Source organism: Toxorhynchites rutilus, chromosome 2 (genome assembly GCF_029784135.1).
Source record: "Toxorhynchites rutilus septentrionalis strain SRP chromosome 2, ASM2978413v1, whole genome shotgun sequence".
Lineage (NCBI taxonomy): Eukaryota > Metazoa > Arthropoda > Insecta > Diptera > Culicidae > Toxorhynchites > Toxorhynchites rutilus.
In genome coordinates this window covers 159137443-159163828 of record NC_073745.1, presented here as the reverse complement: position 1 = coordinate 159163828, position 26386 = coordinate 159137443, and the positions used below count along the sequence as shown (strand labels likewise).

The 26386-nt window shown below is 38.3% G+C and overlaps 1 protein-coding gene and 1 long non-coding RNA gene across 3 annotated transcripts; both read left to right on the top strand.

Moving 5' to 3' along the window:
• The first annotated feature begins 2814 nt into the window (after nt 1-2814).
• On the top strand, nt 2815-14071 carry LOC129770398 (chromobox protein homolog 1-like). Of its 2 annotated transcripts, XM_055773222.1 has the most exons (6): nt 2815-2984; nt 3061-3214; nt 3731-3878; nt 12459-12585; nt 12864-13013; nt 13075-14071. In XM_055773222.1, the coding sequence occupies exons 3-6, from the start codon at nt 3777-3779 to the stop codon at nt 13257-13259; spliced, it is 564 nt and encodes a 187-aa protein (XP_055629197.1). In that variant the 5' UTR covers nt 2815-2984; nt 3061-3214; nt 3731-3776; the 3' UTR covers nt 13260-14071. The 2 variants fall into 2 exon arrangements, with proteins under 2 accessions (XP_055629197.1, XP_055629196.1); XM_055773221.1 differs by lacking the exon at nt 3061-3214 and having other exon boundaries at nt 2816-2984.
• Nucleotides 14072-23310: 9239 nt separating this feature from the next.
• Nucleotides 23311-24154, top strand: LOC129771599 (uncharacterized). Its single transcript, XR_008742419.1, has 3 exons — nt 23311-23576; nt 23641-23707; nt 23772-24154. It is a non-coding gene; the product is annotated as an uncharacterized LOC129771599 (long non-coding RNA).
• The last annotated feature ends 2232 nt before the right edge of the window (nt 24155-26386 follow it).

Below are 26386 nucleotides of genomic sequence, written 5' to 3'. Positions count from 1 at the left end.
AGAATACGCGTGATCACAGTGCAAGCCGGAGGAAATTTCTTTGACGAAAAATTCCCCCGACCAGAACGGGAATCGAACCCGAACACCCGGCATGTTAGTTATGTCGCTAACCACTCGGCCAAGGGAGCACTAGAACTACGTCTTTCATTAAGGGTGCCAAATCAGAAAACAGGTCACGTTTTTATGAAATAAAGTTAACGTTAATAACTATTTTTGCCGCGAACGGATTTTAGCGATTTACATACTAAACGAATCGAAAATTCCGTAAGTTTTGTTTAATATGCTATACATTAGAATCCCCTGGTTTGTAAATGGTTAAAAATCATGAGAACTTTAAGCGTTTCCATTTTCCCATACATTTGTTCTGTACATGTGTGTGCTTTCCCGAACAGAGCTGTCAATAACAAGCAACTTATCGACGACCAACGGAGGGGAAATCGTAGGATTTAAAGTCTCCGTGAACAAAGGAAAAGTAGAAGAATGAAGGGGAATACTTGCCTAGAGTATAAACAGTGGATCTCGCTGAGGCAAACTTTCATCGGACTGTTGAGCAATCCAGTTTACTTTGCTTTCACTGCGCTTTGATCTAAGATTGGACCCCACCAGTGGTAATCCAACTTGGATATCGTCGTTTGGATTTTCTGTTCGTTTTTCGCCTTATTCGTATCGTGTGTTTTTCTTTTCGCGTCATAAATTGGACGCTTCGCGTATTGTGTGATGAGCAAGAAGAAGAGGAAGGCAGGCTCGAGCCCTGCAAAAAACGAACGCATTGCCAGGGGCAAAAAATTTCGAGGCAAGCGTCATCTAATGATGCACGCGATGTTGATGCAGTGAAAAGCGCTCGCACTGAACCGAGCCTTCGCGAGTGTGGCACCGCATCGAACAACAGCGAAGTAGGCGATTTCGGCGCGTCGGTCGAAAATGTAAACGCCGTTACCCAGGCAGCAACCAAAATCAAGCTCCCCCCGCTGGTGGTGAAGGCGGTCGCTTTTGTCAAACTCATCAGCGAATTCGCATCGATGGGTGTTACAGCAGAATACAAGCCGTGTGGCATAATTCAGTTTTTTTCAAAGCAATTAACATTTTTTGTTTTCCGTCATCTTAAGGGCTTCGTTGGTGCCTTTGAGAATGTATCAATGCATTAAACTGACGTTATGGCGAAACAGGCGTTAAGGTTGTGAGCCAAAAAATTATTTGGGGAATACCAAGCATCTTGAATGTCTTACTGGAATGTTATAAATTATTTGGGTTCGCGTATCAACCGCAAAACTGCCTTCAACTAGGATTGCATTTGCGCTAATATTGATCATAATGAAGTACTGGTACTGTTTTCGAGGTTGTTATTAACAAAAAGAGTTTATTTCGCTTGTTTAGTCACCGAGAAAGTAAATGTCGTTCTGGAATTTTGTATGTAATTAGGTTTCGCTTGCCAGTAGCAAAACTTTCTCCACTAAGGGTGACAGCTACGCTTCTCTCGAGCATGGGAAAGTAATGCAACTTTTTCGAGGCCAGTAATATTAACAGAAACGTTTCTTTTGAGAATAGCGCAAAATGATGAGAAGAGTTTATATTCTTAGTAGTTTCAAGTCACCAATGTATGGCTCTGTATGCATGCTATGGTGAACGCTTGTTTGGCGCTTGGTTTACGTTTTACGAACGATGCCTAGAGGTGCGATTCCTTTGAGGCAATACTAAATAACATGTAGCATGATATTTGATACTTGCAAGTGTCGTCATTCCATGCGGTGCCAAACATATATTGATGAAGTTATGAGATGTGGAATAATGGTGCTGGTGCAACATGTATACAATCGACTGTAGCCGAGTCTATGTCAATTGCGAAAAAGGTCACCGGAATAGCGTTCGAGATAAATTTTCAATGCATTGACATGAAATAAATTGCGACATACGATCAGCTATTGTGCTCCCGTGGCCGAGTGGTTAGCGTCATAACTAATATGCCGGGTGTTCGGGTTCGATTCCCGTTCAGGTCGGGGGAATTTTTCGTCAAAGAAATTTCCTCCGACTTGCACTGTGATCACGCGTATTCTAGAGCTTGCCACTCAGAATGCATTCAAGGCGTGTTATTTGGCATAGAAATCTCAACTAAGTACTAATAAAAATGACGCAAGTAATACTACGTTGAGACGGCGAAGTTCCTCTAGGAACGTTAGTGCCATTGAAGAAGAAGAAGACGATCAGCTATTGTATTGTTTTGCGAGGGCAAGAATGAATCATCAATCAATTATCGTCAACAATTCTACAATGAAAAAACCATTTCAGAGATTATTCTACTTAGCAGTTGTTTCTAAAATTTCACAGCATTATAGAATAATATCCGAAAGTATAAATAAGCGACTTATATAAAATAACAGTGTAGTTCTAAGTCAACAATACGGTCGTATCTTGGACACCACCTCCTATAATTTTTTTTTGGAAAATTACAGGTTAGGTTTCTAAAGATGGGTCGACTCGGAACTCGTTATCCGTCAAACTCGTAAATCATAAATAGTTCATTTTCATTTTAATCAAAGCGAGTTCAATTGTTTTTATGAGTCATTACTAATTATATATTTGGTAATCCGATTAGTTTGTAAAATATATTTGGTGGAGGTGTGGTACTCTTCGTTGTTAGTTTTACACTCGATACATTATCATAGAAAAAATTGGTAACACCTATAGTGCTTAAACCCCTCTAAGTATACAGTGTAGACAATTCATTTTATTGGACCCCACACTCCCCTAGGTAAAATTATACCACATGGTATCTGGTCTATTTTCAAGTAAACCTTGCTTAACGTATTGCCGCGCCGCTGTCAGTGATGAAAAAGAATACAACCAAATCTTCGATAGTGCATCCTATCCCGAAAGGAATCGAAAATTCGCATATTCCCCGGAAAACTAACGTTTGTCAACTCGAATAGTTTTCGAGAAGACCAATTACTAAATCCGGTAAACGGGGCACCTGAAGTACTGCGTTAAGAGTAAGTAGACATACTTGAACCCACGGATTTAAATTTACATTCCTCTTGCGTTACGGCGCTTGGTTTGATATCCAAGCGTTTTCTTTTGTTGCTTTGTGTTTTTCTTTGCTTGCACCTAACCTCTCCGGTGACGTTTTCTGACACTGATGGAGGGAAATCTGCTAGCAAATACGCTATTTGCGGCTGCATTATTTTGCTCCATGATCCATTGGATTCTCTTGAAATTTTCCGTAAGTATATGCATCAACCGAGACTGTGCGCGGAAATATGTTTGATTCAAGCATTACCATCGTAATCATTCTGCTAGCGAGATCAAGAGAATAGACATTTGTAACTCTATCAAAACAAAACTCAAGTTGGGGTTTGATAGAATCGTAGATGTTTTCTCCATATTTGATTCCGGTTGGAGCGTCCCATTTGATATACGGCTAAGGTCAGCAGTGTTGCTTGTTTCGTTCTTAGTTTTGAGTGTTTTCACATTTGTTTTTGTCATTTGAATTCGCGAATTCATTGAAATGTTGCCTTTTGTTAAAATTGTATGAAATACATTAATATTTATTTCTAAACAATTTTGGACGGAGAATTACAAATTAAGGATGACTTATTTGTTTGGCATTTGAGACATTTTATATAATTTTCAAATTTTTAATATCTCTTCTAAACCCTAAAATAATATTGCAGTATACATAAAATAACTTGTTCTATTAAATCGTTTTAATTAAATGTTTTTATATACATATCTTCAGGGTGTTTAAATAAGTACCTCTTTAAGAACCGCCAAAAGCTATCAACATGAGCAGCAAAAAAGCAACAGCGAAGAATGAGCAGCCCGTAGATGACGGAGCAGAGTTTTCTGTGGAAAAAATTCTAGACAGGAGAGTTGTGAATGGAAAGGTATGTACGACAGTTTGGATTTCAAATTTTCAAACAATAACATGTAGTTTTGGAATAACACGTGATACAGATTTTTGAGTCCGTTGGAGTTCTCGATACGATTTTCGTGCAAAGCTAGAAGATTATTCCAATCTTGAACGTTAGAATTGTATATTTTACATTGAAGGAAAATGCAGCCAGACAGAAACTATGATGTGTTCGGAAGATTTTCGGGCAATGCATAGTTTCAAAGATGTTTTTAGTTACCTGGAGACTCAAGATTTTATTTGAATATGTATATAATTGCTACAAACTTTGTATCCTTTTCAAAACAATTAAGCATTGCATTAATTCATTTGGAGGAAAGAGGCGTTGCATGAATCAAAACTAACAAAATCTGCTAGTGTCTGGATGAATTGTCAACTATTTTATGAATATTTCCAAAATCAGTTTGTTCCGAAAATTCGTTAATTTCATGCTCAAAGGACTACAAACTATAGTCGTTTTATTAATAAATAACTGCAATGTACTCACTCCATTGTGGGGAAGAAATCCGTCATCAGCGAACTGCAAATAAAACTGCTTGAGGAAGAATTGGTTCTTGAGCGAAAATTCTGCAGAGAAACAACGAGGTATTGTTTGAGGCATCCGTCAAAAAACCTTCAAACCTGGTGCATTCACCCGCTGAGAAAATGACCGCTTCGGACAATACATTTCTCTAGTCACCATTCATCTCCGTTATAGTCCACCCCACCAACTGTACACGTATATTATACCAATAACCCACTACACAAAACGGGCAAACGGGCTTTTTTTACTTATATTAATTATAGCCAACTCGTCGCGGCCAGACATGCAATCGCTAAAGAATTGCCAATATTCCAAAGAATCGCCAATATAGAGTGATTACTCTTTATCTCACCATTTGAGAATAGAACAAGAATGTGTGACTATACACAAGAGCAAAATATAGAACGGCTGCAACTCAAGGAATGTTATTAGAAGCTGTCAGGAGCCAGCTGTTACATCGCAGCAGCATGAATTCTGTGTTGTCAATCAAAAATGCTGGTCGACCAAACAATTCATTCCTTAATGCAAAAGGTTCATATGATCCCGCTCCAAGAGCAGATAAATTAATTTCACTAATTGATTTTGCATTGGTTCTACGTAATCTGGTGGCAACGGTACAGGCGTGTAATATAGAAGAGGATCTCCACGACATAGCGCTTCTTCGAGGTCTAGTAGACAGGCTGCTAACGATGATTAAACTCTGCTGAGTAACACACCAGCAATCACTGCATAGAGTTACATTGTTAGAATTTAGCGACTGGTTGTAAACAATAGTTGAGGCTGTATGTTCAGAAACTCTTACACATTATTCCATCGACAGTAAACATCAAGCTTTCAAAACGGATGGCATCAAACTTAACTTCTATGGAAGCATGACAATATCCGCATGCCAAATAGTAAGCCAATGGTTAAGTCTCCGTGAACAAAGAAAAGAAGAAGAAGAAGCCAATTGTTTTAAGACGGCATAACTGTCTCATAAAACTGATCATTCGTGACCCATGTCTGACAGAAGCCTTAAAGGCGATAATGAAAAACTGCGAACAGGTAGGATATATCCAAAAACTTTCGCTGGAAGAAAGCAAAGAGCGAAATGATCGGTAGACAATTTTTCCCGCCATCTACCCAAATAAGTCAAGGAAAATACAACTAGTTTGGTATCAGCTGCAAATGTGGGAAACATTTAACTAAATTGAGTTCCCTTAAAGAGATCGGAGCAATTGATTGATTACTTTGCTTTGGATTCTATACAATTTTCGAGAACGGAAAGTAGCACCAGGTGTTGATAAATAAGACCGGTGTTCGGTGTGATGAAGATCCACCGAACTATCCCAGCACATACATTATGAAAGTGATGACTTTTGATGCGTAAACGGATATCAAACTCGACACCAATTTGGAAAGCTCTACAAACAAATCGTAAACAAGAGATGAATCATGATATAAACACAGAATTTACTTGGGAAAGGGTGCTTGGCATTTGATGGAACACAACAGTCGATGTTTTCCAATTAAAATTAAATATTGAATGAAATTACGAGTTACTAGCCGAAGGGAAGCATCCAATCAAAAACAGGAAGTGGGTTATATCTATGGTATAACCGCAAGGGTGACGTAGGACTATCGTTGATTTAGAGATCATTTGTTTGAAGTTGAATCTAAATCCATTCTGAATGAATGAATAAATGAATATTTGGGGGACTTCGAAAACGAGAGCGTTACGTTGGAGGCACAAGGTTTTATGCATCCAATATAGGCAATATAGAATACGAAAAACCTTGTTCTGAAGAATAATCTTCAGAAGCTAACCTGCTAACTGTACTTGATTGACAAATCACAAACCCAAATGTATTATATGGATATTTTATGGATAGAAAACATTAAAATAAACTCTTTCGCTTGAATTTAATTTTCAATTCCAAGGGGAACTGGCAGAACTCGATAACCACCTGTTAATAGTACTTGATTGAAAAATATTTGGTCACAGTGTTACATGGATAGAAAACATTCAAATAAATTCTTTCACATGAATGTATTTTAAAATTCCCAGAGGAACTGGCAAGTTATTTTCCAGCAATGATTAGATCTTTCCGGAACTTTCTCGATGCTGAATGGCATCCAAACGGAAAGAATTCTGCGCGTGTATGTGTCGATCCTTCGCCGTCCACCTCCTTCAGCACGTTAGGCAACGATGTTGTCTTGTCGATGTCCTCACGAAAAATGAATGTGTCTCACCACCAGAATATCGCTTAAGTATGCTTTTTGTGTGTGATTGAATCGAGAGAAGGTGTGGTTTACGATGGCAATTTGGAAGGCAAACTAGAGGGGAATGAACTCTCTGAGCTCGGAACTTTCGGCGACTGAGCAATAATCGATTGCGGGCGCATACAATATTGGATACGGAAATATCCTACTGATGGGGAAGAATAATCTTCAGAAGCTATCCTGTTAATTGCGATTGATTGAAAAATCACAAAACCAAATGTATTTGGTCACAGTGTTACATGGATAGAAAACATTCAAATAAACTCTTTCACATGAATGTATTTTTAAATTCCCAGAGGAACTGGCAGATTATTTTCAGTAACGATTAGATATTTCCACATTTTCCTCGATACTGGAAGCCCACCAGTGGTTAATACTAACTCGATAACCACCTGTTAATAGTACTTGATTGAAAAATATTTGGTCACAGTGTTACATGGATAGAAAACATTCAAATAAACTCTTTCACATGAATGTATTTTTAAATTCCCAGAGGAACTGGCAGATTATTTTCCAGAAATGATTAGATCCTTCCGGAACTTTCTCGATGCTGAATGGCATCCAAACGGAAAGAATTCCGCGCGTGTATGTGTGTGTAGCGATGTTTTCCCGGGAAGCCGTTTGTGGCATCACTCTCCTCCTGATGGATTCCCTTCTGGCCTAGGGTGCACAAACAGGCTCTTGGTGACACCGTTCATCCGCGCTTTCATGATAAACGAAGAGCTTCACCACAACAGCGACAACATGCTCCAATCGCTGTTCAATTAGAACTGAGTGGATTTCCGAGCGGCGCTCGCTTATATACCGATTGGTGATTTCAATAGCCTGTTTTGAAAGCAATTTTAATACTATTGAAACAAGTTTTTGGATCAAAAAATGAGTGGGTTATATCTATGATATAACCGCAAGGTTCACGTGGAACTACCTTAGCTTAGCAATCATTCGTTTGTATTGATTAAATTCTTGATTGAATGAAACAGTTTCCAAATTCAATTGAGTTCAATATATTTGCTCTGTGAGTGAAAAAAATGAACAAATGCCGTGTAAAGTCAATTCATTTATTGTGATTGATTGTTCTTCGTTACAAGTAAATTTAATGACGGATCTTTTACGTTTGGTATGATGACTAGAACAAAATATATGTACGGAAGAATTATCAAACGTTTGATGAACCAGCCTAAGGCTGAAAATCTTTCCAATAAAGACAAAAAAAAATTATCAAACGATTATTTTATTGTACATTTCCCTCTGAAGTTTACATCCCAAAAGTGTACATACTTCTCGAATCTCGAATTTGCTTGAAACTGGGAAGTTCATTCGCTTCTAGTGGCTGCACGATTTTCCCAGGTTCCTAAGTTTAGAAGATCATGTTAGGACAGACATATTCCACTCTGCACAAAGGCAAGCGAGGACAAAAGTACTCGCAGTTTGTATTTATTTGCAGAGCCGATTTCCCCAGAAACCTCGGTTTTGAAGTCTGTGTTAGGGAAACACATTTCAATCGGAACAAAAATACCCCCGATTTGTATGAATTCGCAATGCCGATTTCCCCACGTTTCATGGATTTGAAGTCTGTGTTAGGGAAACACATTCCAGTCGGAACAAAAATACCCCCGACTTGCATGAATTTGAAATACCGATTTCTCCAGGCACCTTGGTTTAGAAATCTCTATTAGGGAACACATTTCGGTGGGAACAAAAGCTCCCCCTACTTTCGTGTGTTCTTTTTCTTCTTTTTGGCTTTAAGAGGGTTTAAACTTTTCAGTTCACTCGCCTCTAGGCTCTTTCGTGTGTTTGCAATGCCGATTTCGCTGCTTGGTTTTAAAGTCTGTGTTAGGGAACATTTTTCGATGAGAACAAAAGTCCCCATACTTCCATGTATTTGCAATGCCGATTTCCCCAAGGCTGCTTGGTTTTGATGGCTGTGTTAGGGAAACCGTAAATCGGGCCAATCAAAACGATGCAGTTAGGGCGTTTAGATAACGCCTAATATTTTACAGTTATTCAATTGTTTATCTAATGAAAAACAACATTTTGTTAGTTGCGATAGATGCGTAGAAATATTCCCTATCAAGTGATGCAAACATCTCTCCTATCCAGTACGAAATGTTAGAGCTATAAGCATTCGAAATCTTTCATTTTTTCCTGCATGTTCTGTGTTTAGGTTTTCATTTTACCCTCCATATATTCTGGTTAGACGTAGTCCCACGTCAAAAGTAACAAGTATAGAACGCGTAGACATTTTATCTTTCGAATGAAGTGTTTATCATACCATTTCGTTCAGTTGTTTAGGAGCTATTAACGCTCAAAATCTCGGTCTCCGGCGTAACGCTTTCGTTTTCGAAACTTTGATTTTACACCCCGGTATAGAAATGAAAGACGTAGTCCTACGTCAAAAAGAAATTATCCGTGCTATAATGTCCTTTTATGATCTGCACGACTCGATAGGGAACTATCTGATATTCCTGAAAATTCTCTTGCAGGAGATTTGGAGGGCAGAAACAGACTGGGATAATATGATTACCCCTTCATCTACAACATGGGAACATGAATCTGAATGGCCAAAGTTGTAAACAACCGATTATGTCGCAGTGGAAAAAATCCACCAAAACCTCCAACATAGAATTGATATGAGTGATATCTTGTGACCAGAAGATCACTTTCAGTTAAAGCATCTGTGTTTGTGCGGTTTGATAAAGCACGCCGACAAAAAAGGATTGGTCAATCAATCATTTTTAGAAATGAACTCTTATATTATTGATTTGAAAAGTTTTCTTTTTTGTTTTATTCACGGTTTAATATAGTCACTAACACGATTAGATGTGTTTACTCGGGTCGGGTCGGATGTCACTGCGTTTGTGATGCTGTATTCTGTTTTGTTGGTTTGTTCCTGCTTTTGATTGGATTTGTGCACTTCACTCGGTGGTTGATCGTAAACTGGTTCATCTGGATGAGCCGCGCACTGGTATTAGGAAGAATGGTTCGTTTGTTGTTTAGTAATTATTATCGTTCGTGGCCTTTGATGGGCGTGGCTTAAACATCAATCTAATAATACTTGTCAACGACGTGATGCAAGTTCACAGTCGTATCGATATTTGTGATTTTGTTGCAAGAACAGTGCCTACGCGATTCTCCTTCCACGTGACCATCATCTTACACCGCTAATTTTACTAGAAATACACGATAAGTGTCATTATCAAAACCATAAAATATACATAAAACAAGTGCTTAAGCATTTTACATTCCTCGTTTACGTACCCGGTGTTACAAATGGGTGGGTTCTATATAAGATATAAGCGCAAGGTCGTGGGACTACCGTTGACTTAGTAATCATTTGTTTATATTGATTGAATGAAACAATTTTCGAATTCAATTGGATTTAACATATTTGTTGTGTAAGTAAAGAATTTGAACAAACGCCATGTAATGTAAGGCACCTTGGTTTAGATGGCTGTGGAACACTGTGAACAAAAGTTCGCCCAACTTACATGTATTCGTAATGCCAATTTCCTCAGGCATCTTGGTTTTTATAGCTGTGTTATGGAGCGCATCTCGGTGGGAACAAAAGTTCCCCCTACTTTCATGTATTTGCAATGCCAAGTTCCTCAGGCACCTTGGTTTTGATGGCTGTGTTAGGGAGCACATCTCAGTGGGAACAAAAGTTCCCCTTACTTTCAGGTATTTGCAATGCCGATTTCCCCCAAGCACCTTAGTTTTTTTGGTTTTGTTAGGGACCACAACTCGGTGGGAACAAAAGTTCCCTCTACTTGCATATATTTGCAAAGCCAAGTTCCTCAGGCACATTTGTTTTGATGGCTGTGTTAGGGAGCACATCTCAGTGGGAACAAAAGTTCCCCTTACTTTCAGGTATTTGCAATGCCGATTTCCCCCAAGCACCTTAGTTTTTTTGGTTTTGTTAGGGACCACAACTCGGTGGGAACAAAAGTTCCCTCTACTTGCATATATTTGCAAAGCCAAGTTCCTCAGGCACATTTGTTTTGATGGCTGTGTTAGGGAACACATCTCGGTGGGAACAAAAGCTCCCCCTACTCACGTATTTGTAAAGTCTATTTCCCTCAAGCACCTTGGTTTTGAAGTTTGTGTGGGAAACCGAAAATCTGGCCAATCAGAACGTGGCAGTTAGGGCGTTTAGATAGCGCTTAACATTTTACAGTTATTCAATTGGTCATCTCGGGAAAAAAATAATGTTTCATTAATTGTGATAGATGTGTAGAAATATTTCCCATCTCATATTGTCGTGAAAATTAGTTCCCTTTGAACGTTTATTTTTCAAATGAATTGAAATTGCACAGCTCAAAGCGAAAAGAAGGGATCAAATCAATTCAGGAAACATTTGAGCTCAAACCATTGAAAATGCTAAATTCGCCCGCTCTTACGGGATTCCGTCGTTAAACATAACCTAGAAAGATTCAACTACGACCGAAATCCCACTATACTGTTTTTTGAACTACGTTTTGCTATTGATTGTTAAATTGAACAAAACAAACTGAAACACCTGAAGTCACTCAGATTAATTACTTACCATATTTCCTTAAGTAATACATGCCAAGAGTAATACATCAAATCTGATTTTTCAGAACCAGATTTTGGAAATTTAGAAAAGCATCTGAAGATATCTACGTAGGTGTTGAAGAAGTAGAAATAGAAGCTATCGAAGAAGCTTATTCCGTCTGTTATCGCAGGATGCCAGGGTACCAGAGGAAGCAGTTTAATACAGTGGTCCAATGTACGTTGTAGTTCATTCAGAAAGGCACTGTTTGAACGCATTTTCTCATGGGCTAGATTTTAAAAGGGTGAGCGAACTACCTGAATTCGAGATTATTCAGCTTCAAGGAATAATCAAGTCAGTAATCATAAATAATGTGAATGGGGGACCAGACGAGAACCCGTTTTAAAAAGGTTATAGATATTTTCGATTTATAATTAATTGAATCTCGATCCAATACTCGTTACTATAAATGCTTCAGGACGCAGTGCTTTCAATCGTTGAACGTCGGATGGCTCCTCATCCCAGGAGTTAATAGGTTACTTCCTCATGATCATGAGGGATCTCAACTGGAAACGGAATATTTTAAGTATGCAGGGGAATCGTTAGCTGATGTGTGGAATATTCTAGCGATCGACGGATATTCCCTCAAAGCAGAATATATTGATATATCAGTCCATGTTCCTCTCAGCTTAACGCCAGATGGGTTAAAAGCACCAATCCCAACTGATGTCAGCAATACTTTTCCGTCTATGTTTGTTCAAAATTCTATGAATTTCCGATGTCACTACTTGCATATAAGGAACTTCCGTGAGAACATTTGATTTCAACCTGGGCAGATATCTATTTTTACTTACACTTGAGAAATGCAACAATTTGAGTGGAAAATGTAAAATTTAATGATCGTTTGACAATTCACCCTTTCACATGTTATGTAAGTCCCCGATAAATGAACGAAATGGCCAAGGCATCATCGGTCAGACTTATTCATTAAATTCACTTGCAACAAAGAACGTAATCTATCACAGTGCATGAATTGACCTGACGTGGGATTTATTCAAATACCTAATCTCCAAAGTAAATATTCTAAAAGCGTCAACCTTGCTGTTATATCAGGCATATAATTCACCCATATTTTTTTTCAGAAGGCACATTGGAATCTTTTTGAGTCTTTTTACATAACAAATTTTCTAACTTTGGAATAAAAATATTCAATCCAGTATTTTGGCCTTCATTACCACTTTTTCGGTTTATTTTTGCAGGTCGAATATTATCTGAAATGGAAAGGATATTCGTCAGAGGAGAACACTTGGGAACCAGAAGAAAACTTAGATTGTCCTGACTTGATTCAAGCATTTGAGGACGCCAGGAAGAAGAAGGAAAAAGACGGTAAGTTATAACTGAACATTGTTATTGTGGACGATCACAGTTGACAATACAAACAATATTGAGGTCGCGTGGCGATTCTTCGGGTGTTGGAAACAGTATTAACCATATTGTAAAACTTCTGATATTGGCTACAACGTGAATATATGTTAGACGAAACACATGGAACAGCAAACTCGAAACCATATAAGCTAGTTAGAGCTGAATATTTGTTATATTAAATGTTTCTTTAAGCAATGTTCTATGGTTTCATTATTTGAATTTGTACTATTAATTTTCAGGCAAAGAAGAAAGCTCCGGAAGAAAAATTGGTCGTAAATCAGGTGTCTCTTCCGACGATTCTAAGGCTCCTGCGGCGAAAAGGAAGTCTACCGCCGCAGAAGACAAAAAGATTGGTTTCGAACGAGGTCTAGAACCGGAAGAAATTCTTGGTAATTTCAATTTTTAGTCTTTTTTTTAATGATCTTCGAGAGTGAATCAATTATTCTTCAGGTGCCACCGACCACAATGGCCAGCTGATGTTTTTGATGAAATGGAAAGACGCTGCCAATGCTGATCTCGTACCGGCCAAACAAGCAAACGTCAAATGTCCGCAGATCGTTATCAAATTCTACGAATCCCGCCTAACATGGCAAACGTCTGAGAAGAAAAATGATTCGAAAGATGACTACGCCTAAGTGAGCAACCAGTAGTATAAAAAATACAGCTTAATTGTAAGAGTATGGATATGTGAATGTATTTTAAGTATCCTTGTTTTTCTTTCCTATTATATCGAAACTGGCAAAGAGCGTGATGAAAAGTGACACACATGTTTCATCGCCAGCATATAACATCGTAACATCAAGAAGTTTATTCTCCTGATACTTAGGAACCGGGCGAACAGATTTTTCTTGTTCAAACAAACCAATCCATTCGACATTGTAAATTAAAATTGATGATAAATCAGGCCATTTCATTCATATATAAGTATTGAATAACAAGTAGTACATCCAGGTGATCGAAAAGTTTGTTATGAAAATATTTTGCAGAATTCTTTTTTCTTGTTTTCTTATTATACTGACATGATTTGTTATTATCATTGAGATGGATAGAGACTTTGAAGAATGGGATATTATCCAGTTCAAAATATTAGAGTTATAGAGCCTGCATAACACTATAACTTTCCGGCAATGCTTGCGTTGGATGATTTGAGTCATCGTACACATATGTATTTTTTTGAAATTATGAAATAAGCCATTCTCATGGATATGGCACATTCACTGGATAATTTTGCTTTGTGTCGTTTTTGCCATTTGAAAACCCTTCATTTTAATGACACCAGAGCATTGACTACAAAATAGGAGAATATTGGTTTACAAAAGCAGTCTCACCATATGACATATTTTATTCCTTTATAAAAGAAAACAAATCTGAACTATGTGTAAGAAAGCGAACAATTGAATATTAGTAATCAATAAAGTTAAAAGAGAGCATGTCCATGGATTAAGTATTCCGATTTTTTTCCTAAAACAAAAAAAAACTATGGGTGGCTTATACCTATGATATAACCGCAAGCTTGACGTAGGACTGTCGTTGGCTTAGTAATCATTTGTGTTTTTTTCAATTAGCAATAATCGCATCTCGGAGGTCCTCCGGATCCTCATTGGGCACGGATATCGCCACTGCGCAGAGCTATCTTTTGTGTGTATTGATTGAATGATTGATTAAACTAGTGAATGAATAAAACAATTTACGAATTCAATTGCAAAAAAATCCCATGCATTATAATAGTGGTTATCGCAACAAATAGTTATCAACATTTTGCTTAATCATCAAACGGTATGTCACATAATGTGAGCTGAGCTGACGACATGAAAGGATATCTTCTAATGCAGTCTTGAATAACCGAGCCAAAGCGTTGCATTTGTATCCGCTTTTGTAGATCGTGTTAGCAAAACGACTTCTGGAGTGTAAAAATGCATAGGGGTATAAAAATAATGCCGATTTGCATGTATCTGCAATGCCGATTTTCCTAACTTTCGGAATCTGTGTTGGGAAAACACATTTCGATTTGCAAAAATGAAGGCTTGCATTCTAATTCTAGCTTGCATCTAATTTACAATGCCAATTTCCCCAGACTCCATGGTTTTAAAGTCTGTGCTAGGGAAACTCATTCCGTTCGGCAGAAATGTATGAGAATACAAAAGTACCCGCACCATGCATTTATTATGCGATGTCGATTTCTCCTGGGTCATTGCTTTTAATATTTGTGTTGGAGAATCCGCAGAAATGCATGCGGGTAGAAAAGTTCCCGCTCCTTGCATCTATTTTGCAAAAAGCCGATTTTTACTGGCTCCATGGTTTTAAAATTTGTGTTAGGGAAACATTCCGATTTGCAGAAACGCAAATGAGTACGAAAGTACCCGCAGCTTGCATCTATTTTTCAATGACAATTTCCCCAGGGTCCATGGTTTTGAAGCAGTATTAGGGAAACATTCCGATTTGCAGAAACGCAAACGAGTACAGAAGTACCCGCTGCTTGCATTTAATTTGCAATGACGATTTCCCCTGGTTTTGAAGTCTGTGTTAGGGAAACATTCCGATTTTCAGAAATGCAAGCGAGCACAAAAGTACTCGCTGCTTGCATCTACTTTTCAATACCGATTTTCCATGACTCCATGGTTTTGAAGTCTGTGTTAGGGAAACATTTCGATTTGCAGAAACACAAACGAGTACAAAAGTACCCGCTGTTTGCATCTATTTTGCAATGCCGATTTCCCCACGCTCCATGGTTTTGAAGTCTGTGTTAGGGAAATATCCATTCATTCCAACGATCCTACCTCAATCGTTGCGCAATCATAACTGAGTGGATTTCCGAGCGACACTCGCTTATATACCGATTGGTGTGATTGCCTGTTTTGAAAGCAATTTTAAGTCTATTGAAACAAGTTTTTGGATCAAAAGGTGACAAGCATATAACGCGTAGACATTTCATCTTTCGAATGAAGTGTTCATCATACCATTTCGTTCAGTTGTTTAGGAGGAATTAACGCTCAAAATCTCGTTGCTCCGGCGTAACGCTTTCATTTTCGAAACTTTGAACTTACACCCCAGTATAGGAATGAAAGACGTAGTCCTACGTCAAAAACTGCTGGATGAACCGTTTAAGTTTAAGTTTCCAATTCATTCCTCGATCTCTTAGGAGAGCGTCGATTAAACATGGGAAAAAGTATGAATAATGGGCCTTATTCTCGTTTCCACTTCACGGTGAAAACGAAATGAAGGGCCTGATCAAGGGCTTTCACGTCACTCACACTTCACTTATTCTTTTTGTGTCTATCATCATTGTGACGGACAGTTGCGTGTAAAAATAAACTCCGTGAAGTAAAAGAGTTCATTCCCGTTTATAAGAGACATGTCAGTTGCATAATTTCGGGCGTTTGAACGTTATATCGGCTGCATAATTGCGGACGATTGAACGTTATGTAGGTTAAATGAATAAGTGTATGAGATAATATTCCATTTAATTGAACGTATGTTTTAGAATCATAAGGTTGCGATTATATCTCGATGATTCGGTATTTCAATGCCAACTATTCGGGCTCATTCCATGAATCATTTGCTTGGGGCGTTAGTTTGCTGAATCAAACGTTGGTTCAAAGATGAGGAGGAATACTTGGTTGCTCTTGAATAATGTAGTTGTTGAACATATGGGAATGTAATTTTATTTTTTTAGTGAGATGTATTTAGTATAGTTCAACGTTAATTTTTTTTTTCAACAACCGTTTCTATATCTCAGAATAAACCCGAATTTATCCATCTCACGATCAGTATAATCTGAGCTTCTCCCCTATGGAATTCTGAGATTTAATCCTCTTATCCTTCCCATTCTCGTGTAATTTGATATACGGGACATGAGGTTTGATATAATTATTTAATCAGAAACTGGTCAGTAGCGTCGGTCAGGAGCATAATTTTCATATGAAACATCTGATGAGTTTCAAGGAATTTGCCAAAAGCAGAAAATGATTCAGATTTTATTTAGACGGACATCAACATTATGGAAAAAGAACTAGAGAATAATTTAAAAATTATTAATTTAAAAGCTTTGCAATGATAGATTCTTTTTTTTCCTAATTTGAAACTTAAATATTCTTTCATTCAAAGTATGTCTTCAAAACAATATCGTTAAAAAAGTCATAGGAGGGTTGTGTCCGAGACACGACCGCATAGTTGACGTAGGATTCCGTTAGGCTATCTGTTGTATGCTGATTTTGGATATGTTTGAAGAATAACATTGTTAAACTCTTCGATAATGATTTGGTGGCCCTAAAAAGAGCGGTTTTGTCTGGTTGCTAGGTATTGTTTGTTCACTCCACCAGTGTTCACAACCGACTGATGATAGAAGGATGGTGATTAGTCATTGGGTGATGCGTATCACAAGAGAACACACTTATCATTTTTTCTCACCAGAAAAAAAAAGTGTAACTTTATTACAGAGAAAAATTTTTGACGTAGGACTACGTCTTTCATTTCTATACCGGGGTGTAAAATCAAAGTTTCGAAAACGAAAGCGTTACGCCGGAGACCGAGATTTTGAGCGTTAATAGCTCCTAAACAACTGAACGAAATGGTATGATAAACACTTCATTCGAAAGATAAAATGTCTACGCGTTATATACTTGTTACTTTTTGATCCAAAAACTTGTTTCAATAGTCTTAAAATTGCTTTCAAAACAGGCTATTGAAATCACCAATCGGTATATAAGCGAGCGGCGCTCGGAAATCCACTCAGTTCTAATTGAACAGCGATTGGAGCATGTTGTCGCTGTTGCGGTGAAGCTCTTTATTTATCATGAAAGCGCGGATGAACGGTGTCACCAAGAGCCTGTTTGTGCACCCTAGGCCAGAAGGGAATCTATCAGGAGGAGAGTGATGCTACAAACGGTTCCCTGGGAAGACATCGCTACACACACATACACGCGCGGCTATTAACAGGTGGTTATCGAGTTGGCATTAACCACTGGTGGGCTTCCAGTATCGAGGAAAATGTGGAAATATCTAATCGTTACTGAAAATAATCTGCCAGTTCCTTTGGGAATTTTCAAAATATATTCATGTGAAAGAGTTCAATTGACTATTTTCTATCCATGTAACACTGTGACCAAATACATTTGGTTTTGTGGTTTTTCAATCAATCGCAATTGACAGGATAGCTTCAGAAGATTATTCTTCCCCATCAGTAGGATATTTCCGTATCCAATATTGTATGCGCCCGCAATCGATTATTGCTCAGTCGCCGAAAGTTCCGAGCTCAGAGAGTTCATTCCCCTCTAGATTGCCTTCCAAATTGCCATCGTAAACCACACCTTCTCTCGATTCAATCACACACAAAAAGCATACTTAAGCGATATTCTGGTGGTGAGACACATTCATTTTTCGTGAGGACATCGACAAGACAACATCGTTGCCTAACGTGCTGGAGGAGGTGGACGGCGAAGGATCGACACATACACGCGCAGAACTCTTTCCGTTAGGATGCCATTCAGCATCGAGAAAGTTCCGGAAAGATCTAATCATTGCTGGAAAATAATCTGCCAGTTCCTTTGGGAATTTTCAAAATATATTCATGTGAAAGAGTTTAATTGAATGTTTTCTATCCATGTTACACTGTGACCAAATATGTTTCAATCAAGTGCTATTAACAGGTGGTTATCGAGTTGGCATTAACCACTGGTGGGCTTCCAGTATCGAGGAAAATGTGGAAATATCTAATCGTTACTGAAAATAATCTGCCAGTTCCTTTGGGAATTTTCAAAATATATTCATGTGAAAGAGTTTAATTGAATATTTTCTATCCATGTAACACTGTGACCAAATACATTTGGTTTTGTGGTTTTTCAATCAATCGCAATTGACAGGATAGCTTCAGAAGATTATTCTTCCCCATCAGTAGGATATTTCCGTATCCAATATTGTATGCGCCCGCAATCAATTATTGCTCAGTCGCCGGAAGTTCCGAGCTCAGAGAGTTCATTCCCCTCTAGATTGCCTTCCAAATTGCCATCGTAAACCACACCTTCTCTCGATTCAATCACACACAAAAAGCATACTTAAGCGATATTCTGGTGGTGAGACACATTCATTTTTCGTGAGGACATCGACAAGACAACATCGTTGCCTAACGTGCTGGAGGAGGTGGACGGCGAAGGATCGACACATACACGCGCAGAACTCTTTCCGTTAGGATGCCATTCAGCATCGAGAAAGTTCCGGAAAGATCTAATCATTGCTGGAAAATAATCTGCCAGTTCCTTTGGGAATTTTCAAAATATATTCATGTGAAAGAGTTTAATTGAATGTTTTCTATCCATGTTACACTGTGACCAAATATGTTTCAATCAAGTGCTATTAACAGGTGGTTATCGAGTTGGCATTAACCACTGGTGGGCTTCCAGTATCGAGGAAAATGTGGAAATATCTAATCGTTACTGAAAATAATCTGCCAGTTCCTCTGGGAATTTTCAAAATATATTCATGTGAAAGAGTTTAATTGAATGTTTTCTATCCATGTAACACTGTGACCAAATATATTTCAATCAAGTGCTATTAACAGGTGGTTATCGAGTTAGCAGATTATTCTTCCCCATCAGTAGGATATTTCCGTATCCAATATTGTATGCGCCCGCAATCGATTATTGCTCAGTCGCCGAAAGTTCCGAGCTCAGAGAGTTCATTCCCCTCTAGTTTGCCTTCCAAATTGCCATCGTAAACCACACCTTCTCTCGATTCAATCACACACAAAAAGCATACTTAAGCGATATTCTGGTGGTGAGACACATTCATTTTTCGTGAGGACATCGACAAGACAACATCGTTGCCTAACGTGCTGGAGGAGGTGGACGGCGAAGGATCGACACATACACGCGCAGAATTCTTTCCGTTTGGATGCCATTCACCATCGAGAAAGTTCCGGAAAGATCTAATCATTGCTGGAAAATAATCTGCCAGTTCCTCTAGGAATTCAAAAATACATTCATGTAAAAGAGTTTATTTGAATGTTTTCTATCCGTGTAACACTGTGACCAAATATTTTTCAATCAAGTACTATTAACAGGTGGTTATCGAGTTAGTATTAACCACTGGTGGGCTTCCAGTATCGAGGAAAATGTGGAAATATCTAATCGTTGGTGGAAAATAATCTGCCAGTTCCCCTTGGAATTGAAAATTACATTCAAGCGAAAGAGTTTATTTTAATGTTTTCTATCCATAAAATATCCATATAATACATTTGGGTTTGTGATTTGTCAATCAAGTACAGTTAGCAGGTTAGCTTCTGAAGATTATTCTTCAGAACAAGGTTTTTCGTATCCTATATTGGATGCATAAAACCTTGTGCCTCCAACGTAACGCTCTCGTTTTCGAAGTCCCCCAAATATTCATTTATTCATTCATTCAGAATGGATTTAGATTCAACTTCGAACAAATGATCTCTAAATCAACGATAGTCCTACGTCACCCTTGCGGTTATACCATAGATATAACCCACTTCCTGTTTTTATATGAAATTTCACGAAGTAACCAATATAAAAGTTCCAAATTAAAATTTCATTTATATTCTATCAAACATAAGTTCTATTCAGTTCATTGAAACATCATTCTTTAACTTTCTTACTATTCTTCAATATTCTTAAACACTAAAAACACTCGTTCATCGCCCCCAACATATTTGTCAGCACATATGCAATCAGCAATGTCCACGCTAGTTATAATGAGCACTATCCATTTGTGCGCGCGTTAATCTATCGACCACGAGGGTATTAACATGCTGATTTTCCCCAGGTTCCTTGAATTTGAAATCTCTGTTAGGGAACAAAAGTTTTCCCTACTTTCATGTATTTGCTATGCCAATTTTCCCCAGGCAGCTTGTTTTTGATGTCTCTGTTAGGAACACATTTCGGTGGGAGCAAAAATCCCCCCTACTTTCATGCATTTGCAATGCCGATTTCCCCCAGGCAGCTTGGTTTTGATGTCTGAAGTGACGTTAGTGAACCGCCGCATGTGTCGTCAATTTCGACCAATCAGAAGTGGATATTTCCGTTAAGATAGGGGTTGAGATTTTTGAACTGTTCGATAGTTAGTTTCAAGTCATATATTATTTTCTTCAATATCAAAAATTGTTATGGAGTGCAGAAATCGATTGACGCAAAAATCTCATCAATCCATCGTGAAATGACTGAGCAATAGGCGTTTGAAATTGGACAATTTTCACGATGTGCTCGTTTTTCGATTTTCAATTTGTACCCCAATATGTTCCCGAAAGACGTAATCCTACGTCAAAAATAATAGAAACAAAAGATCAATGGCCTTATTCGATGTAACTATCGTTCTGATTCGGGTCTTGTCCACCAATTACGAATGTTTGAATTACAAAAATCAGCTCTGCAATGTTGGAAAAACATTACAGTTATTATTTTATATTCAAAATATCAACAAATCAATATTATATATAATCAATCATTGGTTTTCAATAATTCAAACATCGTACTTACTCCACAGATACGAAATGCGAAATTAGACCTTTCGCAACGTTTCAATCGGTCTACGGGAGCTACATTTTTAGCTCTCAATTACATCCCATAGCGCAATTATCGAATCCAAATAAACAAATTTACGTCCTATGGATACAATAGGATCTCGTTCTAAAAATGCCACCAAGCGGGTAAATTGCTGTTTGTTTATCTTTTCTTTCTTAAAAAGCAAGACAAGATTCAAAATGTTAGTAAAAAAGATAAATAAATCCGAAATTAAACTTACTCCATTCCGCGTGACTAGCTTTCACCATCTAAAACACAAGTGACAAATATACTTGTTTTTCCCCGTGACGTGACAGTATCGTGATATTCATAATAACACCGAGTTCACCAAAATTGTCACGACGGATGAACTTTGCTAGATTCTACACACACGGTGGCATTCGTAATAACGTTGTATACAATTCACTTCGTTTTCACCGTGAAGTGACGTTCGTGATCAGGCCCGAAGTGTATCCGCGATGACAACGGTACGGTGTCGACATCTGGATACGAAATTAGTTTTCCTCTGAAACTCATCATTATAATATAAAATTATCTTCATATACAATTTTTGTAAGAGATTATGTTTTTGTTTTGAGACAAACAACAAACAGTTTTAAAATTGATCAATCGATACTCTTTTATTATTGCCAAAATATTTGAAAAAAAAGACGGGTGGGTAATGTCGGGGACATAACCGGAGTGACGTAGGACTATACAAAGGGGACAGCTTTTGTTAAATATATATTTTAAATATATTGTTTTATTTTCTTCTCCTACGTGAATACCTACCTATCTACCTGAAAAATGGATTAGTTTACTGTTTATTCTTTATGAATATGTTGATGGTTCTGAAAAGAACCTTTGGTGTTGTGTTTTTGTTATCACTCGATATTCCCATCTTGTTCGGTTAAACCTTCCTGTTTAGCTATTGCGTTTGCCACTCGCCACAGCTTTCACAGTTGGAAAATTTCTTCCCATCCAGCTTGTGACATGTTGTTCAGTAAATTACATTTAATGCGACGTGCCGGATGCCGCCTTGTTCTGGATATGCCACCAAAGCAGTTTGTATAAAGAACAAACTTTTTTCTTCTGCTACCTGATGCCGTTTTGCGATTGCGTTTGCCACTCGCCACTCGCTGCAACTGCCTGTTGTCTTGATGTCCACCGAACCGAATGTGTTCTGTTCCGAATGCGGGTTTTCTTATCGTCGTGAGCAGCTTTACCAGCTAACTCGATCACTTCGGCGGCCGAAACTATATAACGCCGGCTAGGTGGACTGGTGCACTGGTACTAACGCGCTCGGCCTAGCTACCCTTGCGGGGAACTCCAGATCAACATGGTTCGAGCCGGATTTTGCCTTTCCCTTCACTTTTCCTCCTTTACCATGTCCAGACATGGCTGCTTGGGTTGGTTTGTTGATGTGTTGTGATGCGAACCGATGTGGTGTACGGTTTGGATGAGAATGATCCTTACGGCAGCGGAGCGGAGATTTTTAAGCTGACTGGCTGGCTCGAGAATTACGCATGTGTAAGACTGCGACCAATGTTTCGTTAATTTTTTTCTTTTTCCTTTCCAATCGTGCTTCATTCTATTTCGCTGTTGCTCTGGTTGCCCGTTTTGGTCGGTACGATTTGAGGAGCACAAAATGGACCAATCAAAAATGGGCACATAGTGCATTTTGACAATGCTTGATATTTCACAATTATTCAATTATTTATCTCAAGAAAAATGAAATGTTATTCGTTATGATAGATGCGTAGATATATTTCCTATCAATTGATGCAAAAACTTTTGCGATCTATTGAGAAATGCTCGAGTTATAAGCGTTCCAAATCTTGCATTTTTTCCTACTTGTTCAGTGCCTAGATTTCCATTTCACCCCCTATATCTTCCGGTTAGACGTAGTCCTACGTCAAAACAACAGAATGGAATAAGTTTCATATATCTTTTGGTTTCATTGATATTTTTCCTCGAGCATACGGTTTCATCACTCAGACTTTTTGTTATTATGGATTTATTGGGGGCAATGTTTGTTCACCTAATCAACGATTTATCAAGAAAAGTTTTAAATCTATATATATATATATATATATGTATTTCCAATATAGTAGTTGTTTTGAATTACTCATTTTCGTTCAATATGTAAAAATCTATCTGGCAACTCTTCGTTCAACTTGTCATCCAATGTTTTCAAATCGCAGGAGTAAACATTTACGTGACTGTGACTTCATTTGTTTTTATTTCGTTCGGAGAAATATTATATCAGGGAAAGTGGACATTAAAAATGCGTTGCTCAGTGAAAGGCTGCCCGAATACGAGTGAAAATGTTCGCATTAGCTTTTATCGTATTCCTTCGGAAACGCATTTACAGACGCGCTGGTCGATTTTTGCGGAGACGACAAACTAGTTCCGAATAAGGATTCGCGTATCTGTGGAGTAAGTACGATGTTTGAATTATTGAAAACCAAAAGTGTAACAAACCTTTCATACACATTTTCAGGATTATTTTTAAAGCGTCTTAATGCAGTGGACTGTAAAAACTGCTACTTAATCCGCGTATCTGTGGAGTAAGTACAATGTTTGAATTATTGAAAACCAAAAGTGTAACAAACCTTTCATACACATTTTCAGGATTATTTTTAAAGCGTCTTAATGCAGTGGACTGTAAAAACTGCTACTTAATCCCGCTGCGCGATACCAAAGCAGCCTTTATGCGGATTGCCCAGCGTAAGAAACCAAATTCCCCCCGTGGGCGCGATGCAGACTGCCTCCATTGCAGTGATGCGCGGGGATTTTCCATTCGCATGGAACTTCACATCACTGTGGCAGATTAAGGGACTCGTTTCATTGGAGACAAAACACAACACACGCAACATAACTATGTACATTGTATTTACTCAATACTTTAGAAATATACATGAAATTATACAGAGTTATAAATTATAGACGCACTTAAATTTCTTCTTAAATTCTGCTTCAAATTTGCTGCTGTTGCGTACACTCTGCTGTCTTTAATTGAACTGGTGTGCTGTCCTTGTACAGCAAAAACTATCATCCAATCCGTTGGCGGAGCATGTTCGATTCTTTTTGCAGGAGAGTTGTAGATCGCACTTTAGGGTCTCGCGTCGAGGGATTGCATCGCATGCATCTGTTCTCTCTTCAGTGCGCTTGCGACTGTACAATTTTGATTAATACATTGTTACATTTCAACCGGAAAAGAAACCTCGTGAGAAATCGTAATGCCTTCTCCACAATTAAGCCGGTAGTTGACTCATGTCCATCATCAACACGAAGCGCAGATTGCTTTACCGTTATATTCATAACCAGCACTAGCGGATCATAATTACGCGGATTTCATTCGGCTAGCTTCACTAGCAAAACTGTTTTCACCGACGTTAGAAAAAAACGTCTCCAAAACATTTCACTTTTGCTATGTATGTACGTATCAAAATTCGTCAATGTCGAATTTCGCTCCCACATTCAAATCTTGGAGTGAACTAAGCGTTATTCGTAGTTTGTTGATATTCGGTCAGATTCTGATACCTGGCAATATGAGATTCTCTTTCAGAGATGCAATGGCCAATTAAACAATTGACGGAAAAATGAAGTTCGTTCATTTTATAAGTTTAATTATTTTTACCTTTGATAACAATACCTTTTTATAGTGCTGATTATCATAAGAAAAATAACACTCCTGATCATTGGATTTCTTTTGACATTTCAATTGGATCTTTTTGACGTAGGACTACGTCTAACCGGAAGATATAGGGAGTGAAATGAAAATCTAGGCACTGAACAAGTAGGAAATTAGTAGGAAAGTAGGAAAGATTTGGAACGCTTATAACTCGAGCATTTCTCAATAGATCGCAAAGGTGTTTGCATCAATTGATACGAAATATATCTACGCATCTATCATAACGAATAACATTTAATTTTTCTTGAGATAAACAATTGAATAATTGTGAAATATCAAGCATTGTCCAAATGCACTATGTGCCCATTTTTGATTGGTCCATTTTGTGCTCCTCAAATCGTACCGACCAAAACGGGCAATCAGAGCAGCAGCGAAATACAACGAAGCACGATTGGAAAGGAAAAAGAAAAAATATAAACGAAACATTGGTCGCTGTCTCACACATGCGTAATTCTCGAGCCAGCCATTCAGCTTAAAAATCCCCGCTCCGCTGCCGTAACGACCATTCTCATCCAAACCGTACACCACATCGTTTCGCATCACATCACATCAACAAACCAACACAAGCAGCCATGTCTGGACATGACAAAGGAGGAAAAGTGAATGGAAAGGCAAAATCCCGCTCGAACAGTGTTGGTCTCCAGTTCCCCGTAGGTGTATCCGCCAATTGCTCCGCAAGGGCAGCTAGGCCGAGCGCGTTAGTACCAGTGCACCAGTCCACCTAGCCGCCGTTATACAGTTTCGGCCGCCGAAGTGATCGAGTTGGCTGGCAAAGCTGCTCGCGACGATAAGAAAACCCGCATTCAGAACAGACCACATTCGGTTCGGTGGACATCAAGACAACAACGGGCAGTTGCAGCGAGTGGCGAGTGGCAAACGCAATCGCAAAACAGCAGCAGGTAGCAGAAGAAAAAAGTTTGTTCTTTATACAAACTGCTCTGGTGGCAAATCCAGAACAAGGCGGCATCGAGGGCGTTCAAAATGTTTTTTCTCAAAACCACGAGTACTAAGTTTTCTAAATTGGAACCATTCCATGAAACACGGCGCTTATCAGGGCTATTAAACCTTTCAAAAAAGAGTTTACGAAATATAGTTCAATGCATTCTACAATATTATCCAAAATAATAATAAAACACAAATTGATTTTTTCATAATTTGTTGCCAGGATATGATGAGTATGAGAATTTGGCAGTTGTGCTGAGCTTATTGATGGTTGGGGACTTTCTCGATTATTCAATTTTCACCAATTAAATTGCTTCCATATTGAAAGTACAGTAATTTACATTTAGTTCGACATTTAGCTAATTGGACGGACCTGTAATGTGACATATTTAGTTGGACATTTTTGTAAACATAGAGTTGGGGGCCTAATTATGACCCAACATGTCCCAAGCTGGATGGGAAGAAATTTTGCAACTGTGGAAGCTGTACGACTGTCATCGCAAATGTTCAATTACAGGTTAAAATCGCCTTCAATGCGACACTGAGTGGTGCTTCGGCATGTCGCATTAAATGTAATTTACAGTACAACATGTCCCAAGCTGGATAGGAA